The sequence below is a fragment of the Panthera leo genome, chromosome B4, assembly GCF_018350215.1.
Source record: "Panthera leo isolate Ple1 chromosome B4, P.leo_Ple1_pat1.1, whole genome shotgun sequence".
Classification (NCBI taxonomy): domain Eukaryota; kingdom Metazoa; phylum Chordata; class Mammalia; order Carnivora; family Felidae; genus Panthera; species Panthera leo.
Genome location: NC_056685.1, coordinates 87590788 through 87616383, shown reverse-complemented (window position 1 = coordinate 87616383; position 25596 = coordinate 87590788). Strand labels below are relative to the sequence as shown.

Below are 25596 nucleotides of genomic sequence, written 5' to 3'. Positions count from 1 at the left end.
TGTTTACAGCAGCACTCTCAACCACAGCCAAATTATGGAAAGAGCCCAAATGTCCATCGACTGACGAATGGATAAAGAAGATGTGTGTGTGTGTGTGTGTGTGTGTGTGTGTGTGTGTGTGTGTGTGGTGTGTATAATGGAATATTACTTGGTGATCAAAAAGAATGAAATCGTTTTTTGCAACAATGTGATGGCAATAGTCTATTATGCTAAGTGAAATAAGTCAGTGAGAGAAAGAAATATCATATGATTTCACTCATATGTGGACTTTAAGAAACAAAACAGACGAACTTATAAGGAAGGGAGTATAAGATAAAAACAGAGAGGGAGGTGAACCATAAGAGACTCTTAAATACAGAGAACTGAGGTTTGCTAGAGGGGTGTTTGTGGGGGGATGGGCTAAATAGGTGATGGGCATTAAGAAAGGCACTTGTTGGGGATGAGCACGTCTACTCCTAAAACCAATACTACACTGTATGTTAACTTGAATTAAAAAAAAAGTTTTAATGTTTATTTTTGAGAGAGGGAGTATGAGTAGGGGAGGGGCAGAGAAAAAGGGAGACACAGAATTTGAAGTAGGCTCCAGGCTCTTAGCTATCAGCACAGAACCTGATGTGGATCTCGAACTCCCCAACTGTGAGATGGTGACCTGAGCCGAAGTTGGATGCTTAACTGACTGAGCCACATAGGAACCCCTAACTAGATTGAATTTAAACAAATAAATTAAAAAAATAAGAATGAATTACTGTTAACTAAGTGCCTACTATATGTGTGGTAGTATGGTAGGCATTTATACATATGTAGAAGGGAGGAGATAGTGAAAGAAAAAGCAAGGTCTAGGAAGCATTGGGATATGCTCTATTTGGGATAAATAGCATTGGTAGAGAGATTGCTCTTAAAAAGCATAATGATCAGAAGAAAGAGAAGGATAGATGTGGTCCACAGGTAAAGCTAAAGTATATCAAGACTTTTAAAATGCCATTATAGACATTACTGATAAATGTTAACAGATCACTTATTTATTCTGATTCCAGCTTCTGACATAAATTATACATAGCCCAATCTAGCTAACATTTGTGGAGTTAATTTAGGGGTTGACTAGTCAGTCTGTGGATTATAACCAGAGCTCTTGAGATCTATTTCTTTTAAGTAATTTAGAAATTACACCGTTCCTCAGCAACCCTGCTCCAGTTGGATTTTTAAGGAGAACAGAGAGGAAAAAAAAAGTGCTTAGAATATCACTCATAGATTAGATACTAAGCCAGTAACCTAGTGTTAAACTAACTTTGGCTAATTTGGGCTAGGTATAATATAAAATAGGGATCCAAGTCTTAAACAAGACAGAAAACAGTAAAACATCAATTTAACTGAAATTATTTCATGAAGACAGAAATTCAAACTTCATGCCTGACAAATATAGTATCTGAACTGCCCTACTTCAAACTGGAGTTTCAACTAAAAGCATGCAATTCAAGGCTAAGTTGAACTTCTTCCTTCAACAGAAAAATACAACTTGATAAATTACCTGAATATTCTTGATAAATTAACTTAATAATTAAATTACATGAAAACCATGTAATTTAAAAAACCATTTTGAGCAACCAAAATATGGAGATGTTAAGTTTGAACGCTGACATTGCAAAACAATGAAAGATTTTATAGTTATTTTCAAATCTGACATAAAAGAACCCCATGTTGTAAAATCTAACATTGTAAAACAAAAATTATCTTATTAAGAAAAACAAGACCAATTTTAAACTTTCCCCATTTCTTTTAATTTCTTTTTTAGTGTTTATTTATTTTTGAGGGATAGAGCATCAGCAGGGGAGGGGCAGAGAAAGAGGCAGACACAGAATCCGAAGCAGGCTCCAGGCTCCAGGCTCCAATCTGTCAGCAGAGAGCCCGATGCGGGGCTCAAACTCATGATTCGTGAGATCATGACCTGAGCTGAAGTCGGCTGCTTAACCCAACTGAGCCACCCAGGCACCCCTCCCCATTTCTAAAGATAAGTTCTTGGAGAAAAAGAAAAGTTTAAATCTCTCTAAAAATTAAACACTTTTACTGTTGCAAGATACAGATTAATTCAATTCAACAAGCATTTGCTGTGTGCCTCTCCTATGACAGGCAGGGTATTAGATATTTAAAGATAAATGGAAGAAAGTTTAAGGGAATTTATGTATAAATTGGTTCTCATGACTTTATTTTTGTTCCTTATTTTGACTACCAATGGTACTTACAACATAAAACATTCCACTTAAAAATAAAATTACAGTTACTTTCCTTTAGTCATTATGAATCCCAGTACCAAAACTGCAACCCATTTTTTTCAACTTATTATAGAAACTTCCAAATATATGCAAGTCCTCATGTGCCCAGTATCAGATCTTAGCTTCAAAAATTAACATTCTGCCACTTTTATCTGTATCCTCTCAGCCTCCTTTCCCCATGTTTTTGCTGGACTATTTTAAAGCAAATTCCAGACATTTATAATTTCACCTGTATATATATAATGGAATATTACTCAGCAATAAAGAAGAACGAAAGCGTGCCATTTCTAACAACATGAATGGAGCTGGAGTGTTTTATGCGAAACAAAGAAAGTCACAGAAAGACAAATACTATATGATTTCACTCATATGTGGAATTTAAGAAACAAAACAGATGAACATAAGGGGAAAAAAAGAGAGGCAAACCATAAAACAAACTCTTAACTACACAGAACTATAGAGAACAAACTGAGGGTTGCTGGAGGAGAGGTGGGCAGTGATGGATATCAAGGAGGGCACTTGTTGAGATGAGCACTGGGTGTTCTATGTAAGTGATCAATCTCTAAATTCTACTCCTGAAGCTAATATTACACTATATGATAACTGTAATTTAAATACAAACTTAAAACAAACAAAAATTTATAGTATAGATCCCTAACCCACAAGAGATACGATACCAGTGCCAGTCCCAATTGAACAGTCAGTTCATGTTCCCTTTTTTCTCCCCAGTTGGTTAGTTTGAATCGGGACCCAAATCAAGTCCATACATTTGCAGATCAATTTTGATAACTTCAAAAGCCCTTACTTGCTCCCACCAGCTAACTTCTCCTCTGGCTTCACCTTACTGTGACTAAGTTTAGTTTACGTTTGAGTGATTTCTGTATCTATTCATATAGTTAACACTGACTTATACATGTTACCATAAATTGCTCAAATCTTTTTCGGAACCAGGGAACAAAAAAGAATATATCCAATAATTATATGTGAGTACCTGTGAATATTAAGCATCTATACGAGAACTGTAAACTTAATATTCATTTATGCATGAAATACACTAAATTTTCTAACTTCAATTAATGGCTTTTAAATAACTGGACACTAGGGGGCGCCCAGGTAGCTCAGTTGGGTGAACGATGGACTCTTAATTTCTGTTCAGGTCATGATCTCAGGGTTCCTGAGTTCCAGCCTCATGCCAAGCTCTGCCCTGGCAGCATGGAGGGGATTCTCTCCCTCTATCTACCCCTCCCTTACTCATGCTGTCTCTCTCTCAAAATAAATAAATAAAACTTTTAAAAATTTAAATAAATAAATATCTGGACACTAGTTAACATAAACTTGACTGTGACCATGCTGTTTGGCAAAACTTGGGAGACATGGTATTGGTACTAGATTATATATTATTTTTCCAGAACAGGAAGCTGGTACAGTGTTTAGAGGAAGGAAATATTTATTTAGTCCATGTGCATTTTCAGCATGTCAAAGGAGTGTATATATACACTCAAGGTCTTAATGGGTGTTTTATTAAAATGAGAAACCTCAAAGTACAGTTATGAGGAGTGTATTTATGTGTAGGCACAAGCATTTCCAAAAAGAATTTAGAATTTGGACATCTAAAATAACCAGAAAAAAGCTGCTTATTGATAACCAGCAGCACACAGGAACTTCATTCTAACATCATTATGATGCCTATCTTTAGGTGACAAATACCTAAGAAAGATGTATATATTCAAATAACAAAAAGATTTATATATAGTTTCTCTTGGAACACTGCCTTTCCAACCAATTTACCCTCTTAGTTATCTTTCTTCTGTCAGTACATTTCATGGTGAGTGATTTGATCTATACAGGCTGTTCCATTTTCTGACTATTCAATTCCTCTTTCCCTATCATCTATTTCTTACTCCCAACATACTGTTTCCACTTGTCAAATACACAGAAAATCTCTTTTGTTCCCCATCCCTCTCCCCAGTCTCTGCATCACTTAGCAATGCTGACCATTCGCTACCTTCTGAAAGTGTTTCTCCTTGTTCTCTTCGATATAATATGTTCCCAGTTTTCCTAAATGTTCAGGATTACTCTATTTGATCTTTTTGTTTTATATCATTTCTTAAGGACCTCCTTTAAAATTCAGTATTTAGTTCTTTACATTTTTTATTAGATAATTCATATATGCTTATATTTCTCACTTCCAGGAATAGAACTCTGCACCTGCAGTTATTACTCTCCAAGCTTTGGTTCCTGATCTTTAACTGCATACTAGGCAGTTTTGTTTGGCTGTTCCATTATCTCAACTTAAAGTCTTGGAAAAAGTCACTGTATGTCTCTTACTGAAGGAGAACAAAATAGGAACAAAATAAAATGATATAAAGCATGCAAGAAAACTTACAAAAATTCAAAACGTCTTAAAAATTGACAACAAACTGCAGATTTTGGAATACTACCCTAGATTTCTGGCTCAGAGCTTACATTTTAAATAGAAGACACATTATTAATTTAAAATATGTGAATATAAATGAATGGACAAGGAATTGAAAGCTGGCTTATGAGCCATTCTCTCAACTCCCACAAACTCAAATCATTCAACCTCCTACTTTGTGTTTGAACAAGGTTAAGATTGGTAACAAGTTTGTATACTTTCATAGAAACTTTGAGGGTGCATTTTCTGTGAATGCTAATAACTATGGCTTGTTTAGTACCCAAACAGAACTGTAATAACCAAATCTGTTTCAAATAAGCAGAATCTATCATGTACAAATACTTAAAAAGTCTCAGTACAATTTGTTAAAATGAAACCAATACTTTACGTGGTAAGAGTTTCCTAATATTTATTTTAATAATATTCAGTCAAATAGGTCTATGCACCATTTCTGAATCCATTTATACAGTTAATGTTCTATTATTAAGCAAATTGGGCTTAATCATTCTCTAAAAAGTTCTAAAGAATTATGCATTTGTTGAATGTATTTAAACGAATACAGATTTGAAACCGATACAGATTTGAAACCGATAGTGTACAAAAACAAAAACAATACTGCAGAGTCACGTAGGTGTTTTTATTATTTATCTTGGGCAAAAAGTAGTATGCAATAGTTTTATTTATAAAATGCTCCCTCTCGCCAAGCAGAGCACTCAGGGACAGAGTGCTGTAAAAAAAAAAAAACTAATATGGCACCAGATTAAGTTTATACTTAGTGTTTTGGTCACCAATTTGGAATTTGTTAATTAGAACAAAACAGATGGCCGAAAGACAATGTATGAGTGAGAACTAACTTAGTTTTCCATTTGAGTATTTTTGGCCTTTCATGCATTATCTAGTTGATTTTGGATTCTTTCTCTGGATGTTTTCTTAGCCCATGAAAACTGGCTTTCACAATCATCAATAACACTTAACTTTTATTCACCCGATACTTAATCAACATGCCTTTTATCAATATTTGTGAGCAATTACTGAAAATACCTGAATTAAATCAGTTTCTTGGGCTGCTCTCACAAGAATTTTATTTCAGTAAAACTGTAAAATTTGGATCTTTTCATTTCTATAATATTAATAATCTCAAAACCATTCTTTGAAATAACTATACCTAAATAAAACCATACAGAAAAAACTTGCATAATTTTTGAATGAATTCAAAATTTAATAAAGTTGTACTTCAGAAGCTATGGCTAAGGAAAAAAGTATTATGTTTAAACAAACTGGAAAGTGAGGGATCATCTGTTGGTCAGGTTTCTCTTCTTTTTAGGAACTTCTATACTTTTACAATTTATCTACTGTAAAATAATTTTTTAGAAATACAAGATTTAACTAACTATATATCTTCACCTGAATAATTACACTATGTACCTGATGTCAACATCTTTAGAAAATAAATGGTCAAATTTAATAGAACAGAAAACTGTGGGTTAAAACTTCTCTAAGGTATTATTAGAAAAGATTGTGTTTTTAGAGGTTGTAAGAAATCAGCAAAACTAGATGAGAAGTGCAAGTTCTGAAAAAACTAAGCACTTAGTTTTTAAAATATAACATATATATGAAGTTGAAAATTTCAAATCACATGCTGGTATCTGGCAGAAAAATCCAGATGGAAAACTCTTGAGTATTTTTTAGGTAGGTTTAGATTTCTAACACGGATTTTGGGTTATTTTAGGGTATATGCATTTTTATAACTGCAGGACTACATATTTTAAACAAAATTATATTTTACCCTTAACATTTCTTAATATTTAGCATTTCTTCTCAATCAAGTAGCATAAAAATTTAGCTTCAGCTGAGGATATACAGGCTCAATTATGATAAAAATGGGCTCAGGACAATTTTAGGACATTCAGAGCACTTTAGTTCCTGTTTTCAGTGGTGTAGTAAAGTCAGACAATTAGATACTAACATGCTTTCTCTCAACAAACATATGCTTACTATAATGGTATTTTCTTGTTCATAAGCAGCACCTAAATGAAGATTCCTGGGCCCACCATAAAGATTTATCTTCTGCTTATCTGGGGTGAAGACCTTGGAAGCTGCCACCTATGGTGTCCCACACAGTAAATATTAAGAAACATTACCTACAGAATATCTCAAAGTGTGATCCTTAGACAAACAGCATTAGAATCACCTGTGAGCTAATTAGAAATGTTAAATTCAGGAGCTCCACCCAGCTCTACCAAATCAGAAATTCTGAGGATGGGGCCTAGGAAACCATATTTTAACAAATTTAACAGATGATTCTTCCTTCTATCACCCTATTACAACTTTAATGTTTTCCCCTCGACTTTTGATGCTCTATGTAGGAACCGGTTATGTGGTAAGCAATATGAACACCAGAAAAATCCAGGTTAGTGATGTTTATTAGAACTAGCATCTTCACACCATCTTGAGGACTAGGAGTTGTCTCCTGCCAGATATAATGGCAATAGAATGTTCTACACATTAATATGCTGAAATTTCTCTTGAGGGCCTAAAGATTATAGGCTCTCTGCTGGAGCTGAATTTGTTCAAGTTATATGTGCTTATAATGTGACTTCAATGAACACAAAGAATTCTACTTTTCAAAGCTGGCATTTGCCCAGAAAAAACAATGTGCATCCTCACTTTACTTATACATATAAAAGAAGTGATAATTCCTTCATCTTTTTTCTTCCTAATCTGTACTCCTATTTTCCTCTATACTAGGTGCTTTCTCTATGCTCTTAAATATTATAATTTTATGTAATATGTTCTGCTTTGTTTTAAATTTATGTAAATGGTACTTAATTAAAATCTCATTTTGTTTTTTCTTTTCTCTCAACTGTATATTTATTTTAAAACTTACCCAGTTTTAAAGATCTTGTCATTGTGTACTTCTACCTGCCGCTCTGGTATTCCACAGCATACCATCACTCGTTTTAGCTAGGCTGCCTCCAAATCCCCACTACCAGCAACAATGCAGCTACACAGCTTGTATCTTCAGGGACCTGCATAAAAATTCCCCTGAGTGCTGGGTCAGAGGGATTAAACAATTCCTGATTTCGGTGACACCGACTGGTTTATAGAATGGCAGTTCTAGTGAACACTCCCACCACTGGTTCATAACGCTTCTCCTACAACCCTTCAAAACTCTGTATTAGCTATCTTTTATATTTTTGTCATTTTGGTGGCTGTTAGGTTGTACCTCGTGCGTCAAGCTTTCTGATTACAAGTGAGTTTGCATATCTCTTCATCTGCCTGTCAGCAATGGAGCTTCCCCTTCTTTAAACTATTCATATCTTTCAGTTATTTTTTAAAAGATTTTTGCTTTGTTTCTGTTAATTTATAAAAGTTCTTTGTACATTAAGGTATTATTCTCATGTAGGTTTTAGATATTAAAAAAACTGACACTTGACTTTTTACTTTCATTTATGGTTCCTTTATTTATTTATTTATTTATTTATTTTTTTTATTTTTATTTATTTTTGAGACAGGGAGAGACAGAGCATGAACGGGGGAGGGGCAGAGAGAGAGGGAGACACAGAATCGGAAACAGGCTCCAGGCTCCGAGCCATCAGCCCAGAGCCCGACGCGGGGCTCGAACTCACGGACCGCGAGATCGTGACCTGGCTGAAGTCGGACGCTCAACCGACTGCGCCACCCAGGCGCCCCTATGGTTCCTTTAACAGAAATACTTAATTTTGATGTAATCAAACCCACTAATTTTCACATTATGTTCTCTGATTCTTAAAATATAGATATTTCCTGAAATTTCTTATTAGCTTTAAAGTTTTACATTTCATATTTGAGTATTCCTTCTGGAGTTGGTCTTTATAAATAATGTGTAAGCTGGTGATCCTGTTTTTCTCCAAACAGCTAGTTTTCCTAATAAAATCTAAGCATCTACCTGCTTTAAGCAACCTGTTTCTCATTGCCTAGTGGTGCCACTTACCAAGTTCTCATATTTACATGAGCGTTTTTTTTTGAGCTCATTAATTTATTCCAGTGTATTTGCCTTTCTTTTGTTAGCATCATACTATTTTCATTATTATGGCTTTGTAGTAATTCTCACTATGTAGTAGGCTCAGAGCTTCCTTCCTCTTCTTTGTCAAAAGTGACTTAGCTAATCCTGGACCTTTACTGGGATATGTTAATTTTAGAATGAGTTTGTGAAGTTTCTCAAAAAACAAAACAAAACAAAACAAAACAAAACTCAGGATAGAATTTTTAACAGGAGTCAGTGACAGAATAGATTTCAAGAAACAGGTATCATCAGATTAAAACACACAGTACATGATAATCCTTTGTCTTCTAATAGGTTAGTTATTTACCATGAAGGTTTTATGCATTCCTAATTAGGTTAATTTTTGTTATACTATTTTCTGATTGGGTTACTTATGGAGTATATACTAATGATATTTGCAGGGGTCAGGAACCTATGGCTCACAAGCTAACTCCAGTTTGCCACATTTTTCTGTAAATAAAGTTTTACTGGAATACAGCCATAACCATTTGTTGACATAATGTCTATGGCTGCTTTCAAGCTCTACTGGCAGAGTTATAGTTAAGTCAGAGACCATATGGCTCACAAGCTAAAATATCTAGTTCTTTATTAAAAAGATTGCTGACCTCTGGGTATAAAAAACACATTAATTTTTACAAATTAATCTTAAAGAATCTTGCTGAATTTTCTCAGTTCTAATAGTCTGCTGATGGGTTTTGGGTTTTACATAGATGACTGTATCATATGCAAATAGTGAATTTTTTCTTTCACTTTCAATCTTACTTGGTTTGTGTTCAAAATGTCTCAATATAATTTTTGCTACAGACTTTGGGTATACAGACTTTATTAAATTAGGAGAATTTCCTTTTATTCTTAGTTTTCTGAGAGTCTTTTCATACACTGATGCTAATTTCAAAAAACACATTTTTTTTTTTTTTTTTGCATTCTAATGAACTATCATTGGGCAATTTAGGACATTCTGTTATATGGTATTAGGCATATTTTATAGTAAATGGATACTAGATCATAGGCTATAGTATATAATGGATACTATATAACATACAGTAATAGACACTATAATATATATATATATATCATGTATATATACTATATATATATGTATAATGTTTTCATGCTTTAACATTTGGGTTCTGTATTAAAATACTGGGTGATTCAGTGAAGAATGGAACTCTTAACTAAGCACATTTCTAGTACAGTACTTTCATTCACCAACATTTTTTATGTCTATGTTGTTAGGTATTATATACGAGAAATTGTGTTTTCTCTTATAGAAGGACTTCAGCTGTTTAATAAAAATGGTATTGTGTGCTAGCAAATAGGGAAGAAAAGAAAATACACAGTTTTATCTTTCAAGTGAAAATCAATAATTTTAAGTAGAAAAGATCTCTAAATCCTTAGAACTCATGGTATTTCTTAAGGCACAAGCAACTTTGAAATTTCAAAAATTATTTAAAGCTGTTAACAAATACGTAACAATCTAACAATAAGCTAGAAAAAAGAACATTTATCTTGATCTAAAGACTAAAAGTAAATATTCACAAAGAAAACCTTTCTAACTTCTAAGCTTCATCAATCAAGAAATTTACAATTATCTACCATGTGCTTTCAATATCTTCTTATTCTAAGTTCTACCCTTATATTACACCCTACTAAGTGGGAGTAATAATAAAATCTAATTAATATACTTAAGTGGTCTCATAAAAAATTTAAATAAAAAAACTTCACAAGATAAAAAGGACAGAGAGCCACTCATTAAAGATGCATTTTAGTTTTAAAGATAAAAATTAAGTACCAGATCATTTTTCTCTTTTATTTGCGAGGTTAACATTTAATAAATTATTTTTAATTTACTTAAGAATCATTATTTTAAGTATTTCAAACTATAGGTTTATAATCCCTTATGAAAATTCTGAAATTTCAAAAGCTCTGAAAATGTTTAAAATATTTCACAATTCACTTGAGGGAAACCTAACCTAAACTGATATTAAACTATTTATAGTCCTTTATCCTACTTAGTGTGAATATTTGCTAAGATTAATGTGTTTGGTTAAGAAAGTCCCCTTGGATTCTACAGATATACTAAAATAATAGGCACCATATTATTTTCAAAGGTTTGAAAAGTCTAAAATTGAAATACAACTGGCACTAAGTGTTTTCGATAATGTAGTATAAAACTGATCATTCTAAAACCTTTACAAATATTTTCTCCCAATCGGTTTGTTGTGTTTTCACTCTGTTTATTGTTTCCCTTACTGTGCATAAACTTTTTAGTTTGATGTAGTCCCATTTCTCTATTATTGCGTTTGTTGCTTATGATTTGCTGTCATATTCAAGAAATCACTGCCTGGACAGATGTCATGATGCTTTCCCCCTAAATTATCTTCTTGGAGTTTTATAGATTCACGTCTTAGTTTTAAATCTTTAAACCACATATTTGATAAGGGGATAATATCCAAGATATACAAGGAATTCCTACAATTCCATGGCAAAAAAACAAATAACCAGATTAAAAAGTGGGCCTAGGACTTGCATAAACATTTCTCAAAAAGAAGGCATACAAATAGTCAATAAGTACAGATGCGCAACATCACTAATTGTTGGGGAAATGCAAATCAAAACCACAATGAGATATTACCTCATACCTATTAGGATGGTTACTATCAAAAGAACAAATGATAACAAGTGCTCATAGGATGTACAGAAATTGAAACACTGGTACAGTGTTGGCACAAACATATAATGATACAGCTGCAATGGAAAACAGTACAAAGGTTCCTCAAAAAATTAAAAATAGAAGTACAATCTGATCCAGAAATCTCACTTCTGGGTATATATCCAAAAGAAACGAAATCATCTCAAAGAGATATCTCCATTCCCCTGTTCACTGCAGTACAATTCCTAAGATAGGAAAACAACCTGAATGTCTATAGATGGATGAATGGATAAAGAAAATGTGGCACATACTGCAATGAAATATTATCCAGACTTTTTTAAGGAAGTAAGACTGTGTTAAGTAAGGAAATCCTGCCATATATGATAACTTGGATGAACCTGGGGACATTCTGTTAGGTAAAATAAGCCAATCCCAGAAAGACAAAAACTGCATGATTCCACTTACATGCGATATCTAAACTTGGTCAAATACTCATAGAAACAGAGAGTACAAGGATGGTTGCCAGGGGCTGGGGGGAAGGGAGAAATGGGAAATTACTGTGCAATAGAAATAAAGTTTCAGTTATACAAGATTAAGAAATTCTAGAGATTTACTACACAACAATGTGCCTACAGTTAACAATACTGTACTGTGCACTTAAAAAATTTGTTAAGAGGGTAGATCTCAAATTAAAGGTTCTTACCATGTTCAAACAAATGTTAAAACGATTTCTAATTCTTTCATCCTTCCTTCATTTACCATCAAAAGCAATTCTTATACTCCTCTATCTCTACTTGTGCTTTTATATTCTAAAACATTTAAATACAAATATTAACTTTATGTCAGACTCATTTTGATAGTGTTCTTTAACAGATACTTTTAAAAGAAATCACAAAAAGCTTGAAAAATAGTAAACAAAATGTTTAATAGTGATTTGATGTATTAGACAATGTAACAATATTTATAACATATGTATATTGTACCTTATTCTAAAAGAGATCCAAAATGGAAGGCTTTTTAATTATAGCATATTAATTTAAATGCAAACTTAGAAAACGTCTATAATGGGAATAAAATATTTAAATATAAAGTAGGTATATATACTTGCAATGTACAATTAGGTATCTTCTATCATTCTGGATTTTGTTATCTGAAATCAAAGGCTTTAAGATCATGCAATCAGCCATAAAAAGTGGGAGCACTTACTTAGGAGCAGAAGGACCCCTGGGCCAAGTTCCATCTTCATTTTTCTGTTCTATCACTAACACCTGTAAATATGACACAATAAAAGAGTGTTTTTCCTTAACTCTGAAGTTAAGATAGCTTTAGAAGATTAGGTGAGTACACTAAGAAACTAAAGTAACTCTGGGGATTAAAGGACACAGTAGACAAGGTGAAGAGGTATTTGAATTTTGATTCCAAAGCTGGGCAATATAAATAGAATATAAATTCCTTGAGTTTAGGGAGTATATTTTTTATTTCTTTTCTATTTATAGGTTGTGACATAGTAAGTACCATGCAAAAAAACCCAGATGCTCAATAAAAGGTCAAAGTTGTTAAACATACTGATATATAAACTTAGCTATCATTACGCAAATCCTGGAAAATAGCCCCACAGATAATTCCAAATTACAGATCACACGTAATTTATTTGGGGCTTTAAAATTTGTCTTTATTTACGTTATCACTATGTAAGTTATAGAATCTTTTAATTCTATATGTATAAATGATAGAGTCACATTTGTGAGATTCAGACTCAAGTTCTTTATTGCAGCATGGTAAAGGCAGACAGAAATCAATTCTAATAAATGTAAAGTACAGGGCAAGGGAACTATGCTTTATTCTAAAACATGTCAGAATCCTCCCCCTTATCTGCCAGTCTAAAAAGCCTTTCTTCCAGTTTTTGCTATGGGTGAATCTGTGCAAAGAAGAAAAACTAAGCAAAAATAACTAAATTAGCAAAAGAAACATGTGATTTATCAATACGTTAATAACCAAATTTCCATGGGAGAACTATAACATAGAAAACATGTCTTCAAGTAAACTCAAGCATTACAAATTGTGAATACATCCTACATAATCACCTTCAACTCTTTTTCTTGAAATTGCAATTTTGTAACCTACTCTACATACTCTCAGTAAAATACTTTTGTGGACTGTATGTTTCAGGCCATTTGTAAGTTGGCATTTGGATCCTAATCATATAAAACGTAAGCCTGTTTCAGAGCACATACAACAAACAATAAAGCATCAATAAAAAAAAATTAATGGAACCAGGTTGTTGAGAGTATTCTAATTAAAATATAAAAGTTATCTTTAAGTGTTAATACTGCCTACATTCAAGGAACGTGTATGAAGTACATGTGTAGTATATAAAGAATAAGAGCACTCTACCTACTATCCTGATCTCTCCCTGATCATACTTTTCTCCCTTCCTATCATATACAATTAATCATTCTCCTCAATTTTCTGATATCATTCCGATATAATCATATATTCATATATTTTCACAGATTTATAAAACTGAATTTAGTAATTTTGAACTCCTGAAGTTTTTCTTTACTGCAACTTATAACTCTACAGACATCTACATATGAACTACACATAGAAAACATGTCTTGGCATTACAAATTTGAATATATGTATGTATATATATATACACACACACACATATATATATATACACATACACATACGCACACACACACATATATATGTAAGCTTCAGTCATTTGGAAGACTTAAATTAGTTATAAAATGAAAGACTTTAGTTATAAAAATTCCAAAATTATGCATTTAGTTATCATTGTTTATGGTTTGCTTTCCAATGGAAGGTCCTACAACTGAAGAATCAAACAAATATTTAAAGGTGAACCATAATATTTTAATTCCTAATAGTGTGTGTAGTTAAAATTTCATGTTTTACAATCAGATATTAATTTTGAAGGCCATCAGAAATGTTAATGTTCACTCCTTTATTCAAATATATTATTTTCTGAATAAAGTTTTGCTCATGGTTAAAACTTTCAAGAAGAAAACTATTTCAGAAATATTTCAAAATTTAACTAAGCTGAATGTGTGCATGCACACGTGCACATACACGTACACACTCTTTTAAGGGAGAGAGATAAGAATCGCCCATTTTGGGAGGCAAACTCTTCAATTATGTATCTTTGTTTCACTTTCTGATGTTTCAGTTTACTTTCAATTTCGGTAAAAATTTTAAAAAGTCCAGGACAATGTTAGTTCACTTATCATCAGTCAGAAAATAACTTTACAAAATCTGGAAAATTTAAAGCATGTTGTTTGAAACATCATTATTTCAAAAGATCAAATGTTCTTAAGGATATTTAAACTTGTTAAAATAATTTATCGTCAGCTGCAAGCTGATAAGTGCATTCCTATCAGGAACATCAAATTATTTAAATTGTCTAAGTCTCAGTTTTCTAGTGTACGTGATGGATGGATAACAGCCATTACATGGGCTCGATCCCAGAAAACATTTAAAGAAATGATTCCATGTGTTTCAAATTGAACTCTTGGAGCTCAAGACTTATGGATGGTAACTCAGGAGTCAAAGAGGAAATTGGCCAAGGAGGGGAGTGTTGACTAATCAACAGAGTTCCAAATTCCTTATACCAGCTTCAGTCAGGTTAACTCTGCTTTTAATTATAATACGTTAGTTTTTGTAAGATTTCCCTTAAGACTATAACTAAAATAAGTCTGAAAATTAATGTTTTTATAGCCCAATACATGACATCCAGTAGACTTTTACTAAAAATTAATTTCTTCTGTTCTGAATTTTTTAACAACTTGGATCAAAATACCAATGTCAATACTTATTTTTAATAAAACAGAACAAAATAAAACCCTCCATATATCAGAGCACCAGGCTCTGTGTTAGGTACTAAAAATAAAAACAAAAATAAATAGACACAAAGTCCAACTAAAACAAGGAACTCATAGTCTAGCTGGTAAGCTCAACATATAAAGTACATAACGAATGACACAAAAGACCTATACATAAATCATTATAAAGTTAAGGGAATAATTTTTTCTCCAAAGTAGAAAACTCCTATACCTGAAATAGATACTGAGAAAAATAGACCAGGAAAGGCTGAAGAGATGACGTGACATTTGAATTGGAATCTGAAGGATGAAAGATTTGATCTGGTTAGACTACATGACAAAATGGAATGGTTAATTTGACTATTTTGATGTTTAAAAGGACTTTTTGCTGGATGGATGCAGGCACTGGGAAGAAGGGTATAACAGGCAGATGGAATAACACAAATGAAAACACAGGAGTTTGGAATAGGATAGTATGCTTAGAGAACTACAAGCAGTTCGGTTTGGTACTTGTCAGAGTACAAATCACAAGGCAAGGATAATGTAAGATGCTGGAAGACTAGCAAAAAGGTCAAACCTTGACTTGCATGCCGTGTTAAGTTGCCTGGACTTTATTTAATTGTTAAGGAACCAGGAAAGGTTTATAAAAGGGAAACACTGACGTTTTACATTTCAGAAAGAGTATTCTAACAGAAATATGAAAGACTGAGAGTGGATATGCAAAAGATTGGATGCAGAGGGATCTGTTAAGACACTACTGATAGGGGTGAGAATGGAATAGAGAGATTAATTCAAGAAATATTTAGAGGGTAGAAGCAGTAGGACTTGTTGATTGTGTCTAAACATCTTCATTTTTCAACACATTCATTTCTTTGGATTGTATCATAAAGAAGGACCAAATTGGGGGTTGATACCTTAGCAGAGGCTGGCAAACTACAGTTCACTTAGCTCACTGACTGCTTTTGTAAATGAAGCTTGTTGTTTACATATAGTCCATGACTACTTTGTTACTCCAAAGGCAAAGTTGTAGTTGTGATAGAGACCATATGGCCTACTCAGCCAAAAATATTTACTATTTGATTCTTTACAGAAAGTTTGCTGACCTATATTTTTAGCTGTTTTTCGATGGAAAATCATTTCTTTTTAAAAAGTAGGTTATTCTCAAGCTCAAGGAGGGAAGCAAAAGCTATTGCCAATGAACAGCAGGAACCGGGAAGAGATGAGTTAGAAAGAGGAAGCCAGAGAGAGTAGAACCAACTATAGATTGTCAAGATACTCATAAAGTTTGTGACTCCAAAAAGCTTCATGTATAGTATGCTTAAAATAAACAGTACTGCTAAACAATACCTGTCCTTGGTATAAACCAGCATCCTGAATGGTGCTGTCTGGTTTATTCAGTGGTTCAAATGTATTACTCATGTATTTGTTCCACAATCTGGTCTCCTTTTCATCTGGAATATTGAAGATTTTTCTTATTTCTTTTTCAATTGTATCTAGATTTAAGGAGGAAAGATATATAAATATAATACATATTTTAAAATATACCACATAGAGCTAAGTGCTCACCAGCATAAAAATCCTAAATTTAAAATACTGATATAATAGCAAGAATAGGTGAACAAATATGTAGGACATATATAAAGAACAAAAAAGATAAGACCGATGTGTTTTTTTACAAACAAAACGGTAATTATAATTCTGACAGATAATTACTTGGGAAAACAAAGATCTCACAAGGTAGAAAAATTTAATCATGTAACACTCCAGTATAATTTATATTATACAGGATGAAGTTTAACTTTTTACACATTATAAATTCAATGTATTTTTCTGATGATATGATGGACTCAGAAGAAGTATGAGTCACATATGCTACAGATAGAAAATTTTATTTTTAATTGTAACATAACCAATTTTAGGATAATTTATATTAAATTGAATATAACTTAGTTTGAATAGTTCACTAAAATTAAACAGAATAAATGGACACAAAGGAAAGTGCCTTCTTGAAGGGATGTCTGTATTAGTAAAAATATCTTGTTTTCATAGTAAAGCCATATATTTTCCTTATTTCTAAATCAATTATGTGAGTAGAAAAAGTATTTTTAACCTGGAGCAGCTTAACCTGCTATACAACAGGAGTCCCCACATATGAGAGCAGAGATGTAATTAAATTTCAGTGCCATACAGTTAAATGAATCTTTAAAATTTTTAAACATGAGAGATTATTAGAAAATAGCATTAAAACTATTGAATTCTGGTCAGTAACTTGCCTACCTTAGACTCATGAAAAGTGTAAAATATCTTATGACATATGAAGAAATATATAATACTTCTACATTTTAGAGTACCTGGCTAGCTTTGGGAAGAAATTATTTATAAAACACTAAACCTATTAATACATGTTCTCTGAAGAAATATAAAAACCTATACCTATCCTACTTCATTAATTTTAGTCTAAGAATATTGTTTATGCTCTACTTAGCTAAAATTCATTAATAGTCTTATAGTCAATGAGATTGTGATTAAGGCTTTAAATAAACAGGAAATCTTACAGTGTATCTGAAAACTTGGCGCAAATTAGCTAGAATATTTAAATAATTACACAAAATAAATATACTAACAGTACTGCTTTCTATTTTGGTGGGTTGGTCTTTTTCCTTTTTGTTCTTTTTATTGAAATATAAATATATAACAGAAAAATTCACAAGTCATCAGTATATAATGATAAATTTCCAAAGTGGGTACACCCCGTAACTAGCATCCATATCAAGAAACACAACATTACCTAGGAAGGAGCGTAGAGGAAGAAGCTGAGGAAGGGAGGTCATTTTCGTCTTTCTATAAAACTAAGTACTCTTTTTCCTGATTGCATAAATAATTCTTGCTCATTGCAAAAATTCAGGAAATACAAACACCACTGTTAACATTTTGTTATTTCTTCTTTCAGACCTTTATCTGTTAATACACAGATACATAATACAATACATGGAGACACATATGGGAATTTCCTCTTCAATGAGTTCTGCAATCTACTCACATATAGGGGAAGAACATTAAAGACAGAAGAAAGGACTGCAAAGGCCCTGAGATAGGAATGCATTTGGCATGTTTCAGAATACTGTGGTGCAGCAGTGTGGCTGAAGTGAAATGAGCAAGGTGGAAATGGATTATATAGAATCTTGTGAGCTATGAGAATATACTATTTTATCTGAGTCAAGGGTAGGAGACTAGGCTACTGAAGCAATCAAAACCAAGGGAGAAGCAATCTTAAGTGGTCAGAATGAGAACAGATTCTGAAGGAACTGCTTAGAAGATACACTGCTTAGATTACATGCAGGGCATGAAACAAAAGAGAATCTGAATGATTCCAAGGTTTTGAGCCTGAGCAATTGGAAGAATACAAGTGGGGACTACTTAGATGGGGAAGAATGACAGGGTAGCAGGTTTTTTGGGGGGAACGGACAGACTTTAGTTTTGTACATGTTATATCTTGAGATTCCTATCAGGCAGAAGTGAAGTTAGGGAATGATTAAAACTGGAATTGGGAGAGTTTTGGGTAGGAGATACAAATTCAAAAGATATCGATACACAGAAAGTATGTGAAGTCAGGGCACAGAAGGATATCACCAAAGAAATGGGGAAATCCAAGGACTAAGCATGGCAATATCCTGATGTTTTGAGATCAGAAATATGAAGGATCTTTTCAGATTCTCTGAGAAGATGCAGGCAGTGAGAACTTGTGCTCTGGAAGCCATGTAAAAAGGAAATATTTGTAAATGGAAAAGTGAGTATGTATATTAATTTTTGCTGGCAGGTTAAGAAAATGGAAGACTGATATTACCAACAGATTTATCAATGTAGAAGTAGAGACCATCATAGCAGCAGTGCCAAGGGAGTGATAGGTCTGAAGGTCTGATGCAGCAGAGTCAAGTGAGAATGGGAACAGAGTAAGTGGTAGCTAGAAAGCAGGATGCTCACATTGAGATTCACCAGGTGCAGCTACAGATAACGACGATCTAGGGTATAACTAGGGAATTAATGCCTCAAATTGGATACTGATTAAAGGTCACTTGAGAATGTCAAGGTATTGAGAGGGTGTGCAGACTTTTCCACATACGAATCTGACTGTGTCAGGCAGTTAATAAAAAGCATAGAGGTAGAAAAATTATTACCTCATATAATAAAAACAAAATTGTTGTGACAAACATTTCTAGTAAGAATATTTAAAAAAGTTAAGCAATTCTATTAATAAATTTTATAGAAACAAAGTACTTTTCAATAAATTTTATAACATTGTTTTTTCCAGTGTATTTGTAAAGAAAAAATAAAAACCTAATTTTATATTTCTTATTGGAACATTTTCTATATCCGAATATGTCAATTTAAGGAGAAAAATACTCAAAGGCAAGGCATTTTGGCTCTGAATGAGGTAAATTATTTAGATCCTGCCTGTGGCTCTTATTATTATTATAAGTCAGTGTAAATAGTAGTAGCTGAAAATGAGTTTTGACTTGGCAAAACCAGAAAACAAATACTTCTATTTCTTAATTCTATTTACATAGCATATAGCTGTATTTTATGGACATAAATATTTGGATCATTTTTAATCAAGATGAGACGACAAGGGAAAAATATACATCCCATATTTCCTTTCTTATTATCCAAATTTTTTTATCATTTCAAAACTTACTTCCTTTAGAAAAACAAAATCAGCCCAATTAACCCTTGCACAGATTATATTAGGCAATAATTAAGAGATGAGACTGTGTCCAGTTAGAATATTTCCACTTGGAACCAGGGTGATCCTAAGTAAGTCTTTCAACCTTTCTAAGCCCCAACTTCATCATCTATACAATGAAGATAAAGTATTGCTGAGGTTTAAAAAGAAATTTCCTACGAAGTGCCAAAAACATAGTCCCACAACTGCTAACTACTATGATAACTATTTTATCAGGTCTCTAAAATTCCCAGTTTAATTTTAATTTTTGTGAAGGTTTTACAAAATTTCAGTTTTTGTAAAACCTTTTGCTTAGAGAGCAAACTTGCTCAAGTACAGATTACTGAACTTTAAAAACTAAGACCTACAGTAAGAAATCGTGGCCCTATATACACGTGTTGTTTTCTATTGTGATATTTTCTGTTCCATTCTTTTCACTCCCAAACTACTTATACCACCCAGAGTATTGACAAACATGCTCTAATACAGTAAGAAACTTTGGCTGTACAAAAATTCAGTTCACGTACAATTTTAAGGTATATATCCAATGTATGTAGCATTTTAAAGTATTAGTATGTTGATTAAAATCTATACAAATCATAAACTTTTCGAAGCAGATTCTTTATAAATGATTTAACTCCATAAGACAAATTCTTATGTAGTACTTAATATGAGAACTCCACACTGCTTGTACTGAAATCAGAAATTAAACCAGCTGATCTTCATATAATGAGCTTAAAAATATTATTCCGTGAACTAATGTTCTAAAATAAGATTTCTTTTATACATTTTTTTTAATTTTAATTTTTAAAATGTTTATTTATTTTTGAGAGGGAGAGAGACAGAGCTTGAGCAGGGAAGGGGTAGAGAGAGGAAGACACAGAACCTGAAGCAGGCTCCAGGCTCTGAGCAGTCAGCCTAGGGGCCCGATATGGGGCTCTAACTCATGAACCACGATCATGACCTGAGCCGAAGTCAGATGCTTAATCAACTGAGCCACCCAGGTGCCTCTCTAAAAGTAAGATTTCTGATTGTCCCATATTTATACATAATTTTTCTACAGAAATAAGCTAAGGAGAAAAGGAAATACCAAACTCTAGTTTAAAATAACTAGAAAACATTATCTGTATAGTAGCTTCTCATTTATATTCCAACTAGCTGAACATTTCAGACATTATTTAATTTCAATAGACTACCCTTATTAGACTTTAGAGTCTTACTCTGCATATTTTAATATCATGATTAATGCAATTTTATATATATTGATAACTTAAAAAATTTTTTTTGAATGTTTTTATTTTTGAGAGAGAGAGACAGAGCGTGAGTGGGGAGGAGCAGAGAGAGAGGGGAGACACAGAATCCAAAGCAGGGTCCAGGCTCTGAGCTGTCAGCACAGAGCCCAATGCAGGGCTTGAACCCATGAACTGTGAGATCATGACCTGAGCCGAAGTTGGTCGCTTAACTGACTGAGCCACCCAGGTGCCCCTATATTTGATAACTTTCAGTTTTTCACATACAGAAGAAATGTTTTATTTTCCTGAATATGTTCCACAAGTCTAGAAGTTCAAAAGTCAACTAATTGTACATATTAATATAATAAAATAACATTTATATATGGAATTCTTACTATTTTAAGTATTCATTGTATTTTTTTAAAGTTTGATTTTGAGAGAGAGAGAGCACACGCACATGCAAGCAAAGGAGGGGCAGAGAGAGAATCTCAAGCAGGCTCTGCACTGCAGCACAGAGCCTGACGCAAGGCTCAATCTCGCAAACCGTAAGATCATGACCTGAGCTAAAATCAAGAGTCAGATGCTTAACCAACTGAGCCACAGGCACCCCTTAAGCATTCATTTCAGAAAGATGACTTAATGAGTTTACTAACTTGCATCACAAGCTTATAAATGTTCTAGGTAAATAACAGAAAATCCATACATAATATTATATTTGTAAAAACATGAGGATTAACCAAGCACTAGGTATTGAAGAATGGTGTTATTTCATGGAAAATACAGTTTTAAAAGTATCTTCTGCTGTGAAATGGGTAAGTGGTGAAAGTCAAATATACTTGTGAAATTCAGAAATATTTTTATTTGCTTTTAACGAAAGTATACTTAATGACTGGTTTCAACAAAGAAAGCTACACATAAATTTGCAATTTTTTTTTTTTTTTGGCTGAGAAGTTCTGTTCATTAATTGCTATGTCTCCACTGTCTGTCTACATTTTCCAACAAGATCAATATTACCATTCATCTTGTTTTCCAATAACTTTATTATAAAATAACTACCTTCTATAATTTTTATTTTGAGCTGTGTTCTATGAACTACAATTTTGTTATTAAATCCATAATCATTTATTTAAAAAATATCTTATTCAACATATTCTGACCTTAAATTAAAATGTGACTTTAAAATACAATAAAAAATTGCATATATTTTAATACGCACTTATATGTGTAGATATATAAATATATAATGATATGTAGATATATAAATATACAGAGGGAGTTGGGTACACTTGCGACTATAATTTCCTAATCCACTCATTGTTAAACAAGAAAAAAATTAACATATCATAAAAATGCTAACTCTACTAAGCCTACTGCCTTATTTAAGTAGCTACTGAATTGTATTTAAAGTCCAAAGAATAAACAGGAAAAAAGAAAATAAACAGTTGTCATTTTCCATGGTAAGTAACAGTTTCCATGTTACTTACAGTTCTCTACTTTAATTTATACTCATGTTACAAACATGATATGTATTTTTTCAAATGCTAAATTAAAACAGTAATTATTTCATTTTTTTAAGTAAAATAACACAAATAATAAACTCATCTAATAATGTAAACTAGACCTAGATATGATAAATGATTCAACTCTAGGCTAAGATTTGTTGCCTCAAGCTTGGAAATCTGTAATGTTTAAGTGTAAACCTTAAAAAAGTTATCATCCTAGAAGCATATAAGAAATAGAATTACAGTTATATTTCTAATAGCAATGGACAGGATGTTGCATACCTATTGTGTCAGCTTTGCTAAATCTTCGAGTTACAACATTGTTCATGTTTCCATTTTCACAGAGCTTCAATTCTGTGAGATATACTTCTACTTTGCAGTGCTTTACAAACATACCCTGTTCAACCACCTAAAAACCAAAGGAAATCAGTTAGCCAAAGCTCAATATATTTCACTGTCTCTAACAGCAATCAATATATATCTCTAAAGAGGCTTTAGAAAAAAACTACGGATCTCCAATGAAAAACATCTATTAAGAACTGTCAATATAAAATAAAAGATACTAGATAGTTTGAAAAGCAAGAAACATATTTGGAAATTTTAATATTTAACAGAATATGAATAATCATTTTAGACATTAACTAGTAGTTTGGAAAGGCATTCTACTGATCTATGAAGATACTTTGGTATACTATAAATAACAAATACATTCAATATTTATAATGAGAAAGTTTACCCCAAATGTAAATACAGCTCTGATTAATTATCCAGACCTACTTCTAGCTTTTAGTACTTGAGCTCTAGCAGAAAACCTTTAAATGTGGTAAGTTTTATAAAATCTCAGTTAGCAACAGCTAACTCTATATGTTAATTCACTCTATATGTTAAATCTTTTAAAATTAACTCCAAATTACTGCTGCCAAAATATTCAGCTATGGTCTGTAACTGATACATTAGTTTTCCATCCTAAGATGACTTTGTTTGACCTTTATATACGCCCTTAGTAATTCTATTCAACAAATGGAAAAAAAAAAAAAAAGCTGCTAAACATGCAAGCAACAAAGCAAAAAAAGAGTAAAAAAAAAAAAAAATATATATATATATATATTAGGGTCACCTTTTAAATAAGTATATTTCCTTTTGATCTTCTAAAGGTTAACTGTAGGATTTCAGTCATGAATACTGTTTCTGAAAATAGTAATCGGCCTGATATGTGATACATTAGACAAATATGGCAAAAGGGAGGCTCCAAAAGACTGTTGTACTCACAAGCTTAGCATCAGTTCAGTAAAGGACTTACAAATTTGTCTTTCACTTGCAGGGAAGTTGTTTTAGATCAACAAATTCAAATGTAGCTTAGCTAATATTTAATGTCCAATCCAACACTAATTTTTATGATACTCTTTCATTTATATTCTCTTAATTATACTTGTTATATTCATATTTCTAAAACAGGCCAACAGCCTGCATCTCTCCATCTTTTAATTTTACAAACTTGTTTTAAATTCCTTTTGCTTATTTATTTTGAGGTTAAGAATGTAACAAAAGATACCATATCATTTAATTTTATAGGATTACTGGTAGCTATATTTAAGAAGAAAAATTAGAAATCAAATATTCCTGTAAATCATAAATTTCCACTCTGGGACTCTAGTATCTGAGTGAGAATCCTAAAATAGTATTAATACTAACCATTGGCAGGTTGCTAAAACTGAGGTGGCTATAGGCCTCATTTTTAAGAGGGAAAAATGGAATGACCAATAATAGAATAGGGTAATAGGATAACAAAACAGGATAAAATAACAAAAAAGAAAATCCCTCTTTATGATTTATATTGAGATATATTTTCTTCTAAATAAGCCTATTCTTTAAAAAATGAGAATTAATTTTAATAATACCAATAGATATTTTCCTGGAAAGAATCTGGTGATTCAACTATCAGAAACTCATTGTAAACAATGAAAACAAAACACCAAGATTATTTCAAAATCCACTTTATTGGGTTTCAGGATTTTTCTCATTTTTTTTCTTTTCTCCAAAACTATCTTATACTATTAAAACCCTCATCATCAGTACTCAAAATACTACTGTTATATTTTACTTCCAAAAGTAGTGTAATAAAAAGATGTTCTTTTAAATAAATGTGAGTTTGTCCTCTCAACTGTTTTTATTTGAAAGAACCATACTATATGAATAATTAAAGCTTGAATACAGTAGCTCCACTGCAGAGAAAAATAATTACCATATTTATGTATGTGTTATTACGGTTTTATGTAGATTATTTATTTATATAACATCTTATTTATATGTATTTATATAAAGTCTACTGCCTTATTAAAAATGCACAGAAAATAACCATTTAAAATAATGACTATGAAGACTGTGCAACAGGAAGAAACAGGCTCATAAAAAACAAGGTATAAAGTTATATTTACCTAATTATTATAAACATTGAAATATATATTTGAAATTAAGACTGGAATGTGAATATTCAAAAACAGTAGTTATGTTTCAGAATTAGAGATAACCACAGAAATATTTTTTTCTAAGTGAATTATATTAATATGAATAAGAAGCAAATACAAGATGAAATCTGGCTCCCTGTCCAAAATTTAAAACTTATGGCTAAATAAAAATAATTCCATTAATTGATATCCACAACAAAGGTAAAATCTCTTTACTAGTGAGGGAAATAAAAATTTATATTGAATTAAAATAAATATAATTTCTATTTGTTCATTTTGCTGTGAATATTAGCATTTTCCCCCCTTTGGAAACAGCAAGTGATTTCTAAGGAAATCTGGTATCTAAAACAAGTTGATAATACGGCCTAATGGACACATTTACTATTTTTGAGGAGTTAGCTGCATTCATTTTTGTAGCACTTACTGAGTACTATGCTTATCCTAGTGG

At 32.2% G+C, this 25596-nt stretch overlaps 1 protein-coding gene across 7 annotated transcripts in view; it reads right to left on the bottom strand.

Moving 5' to 3' along the window:
- The window catches only part of USP15 (ubiquitin specific peptidase 15), a 118967-nt gene that overhangs the window by 55116 nt on the left and 38255 nt on the right, over positions 1-25596 (bottom strand). For all 7 annotated transcript variants that reach the window (XR_006204921.1, XR_006204917.1, XR_006204920.1 and 4 more), the window contains exons 4-6: positions 22966-23092; positions 16577-16722; positions 12588-12649 (exon numbers count right to left, since the gene is read on the bottom strand). Coding sequence is in view for 3 of the 7 variants with exons in the window: in XM_042947038.1 (XP_042802972.1) it covers positions 12588-12649; positions 16577-16722; positions 22966-23092 (335 nt within the window). In the remaining 4 variants the exon portion in view is untranslated. The remainder of the gene's footprint in view (positions 1-12587; positions 12650-16576; positions 16723-22965; positions 23093-25596) is intronic.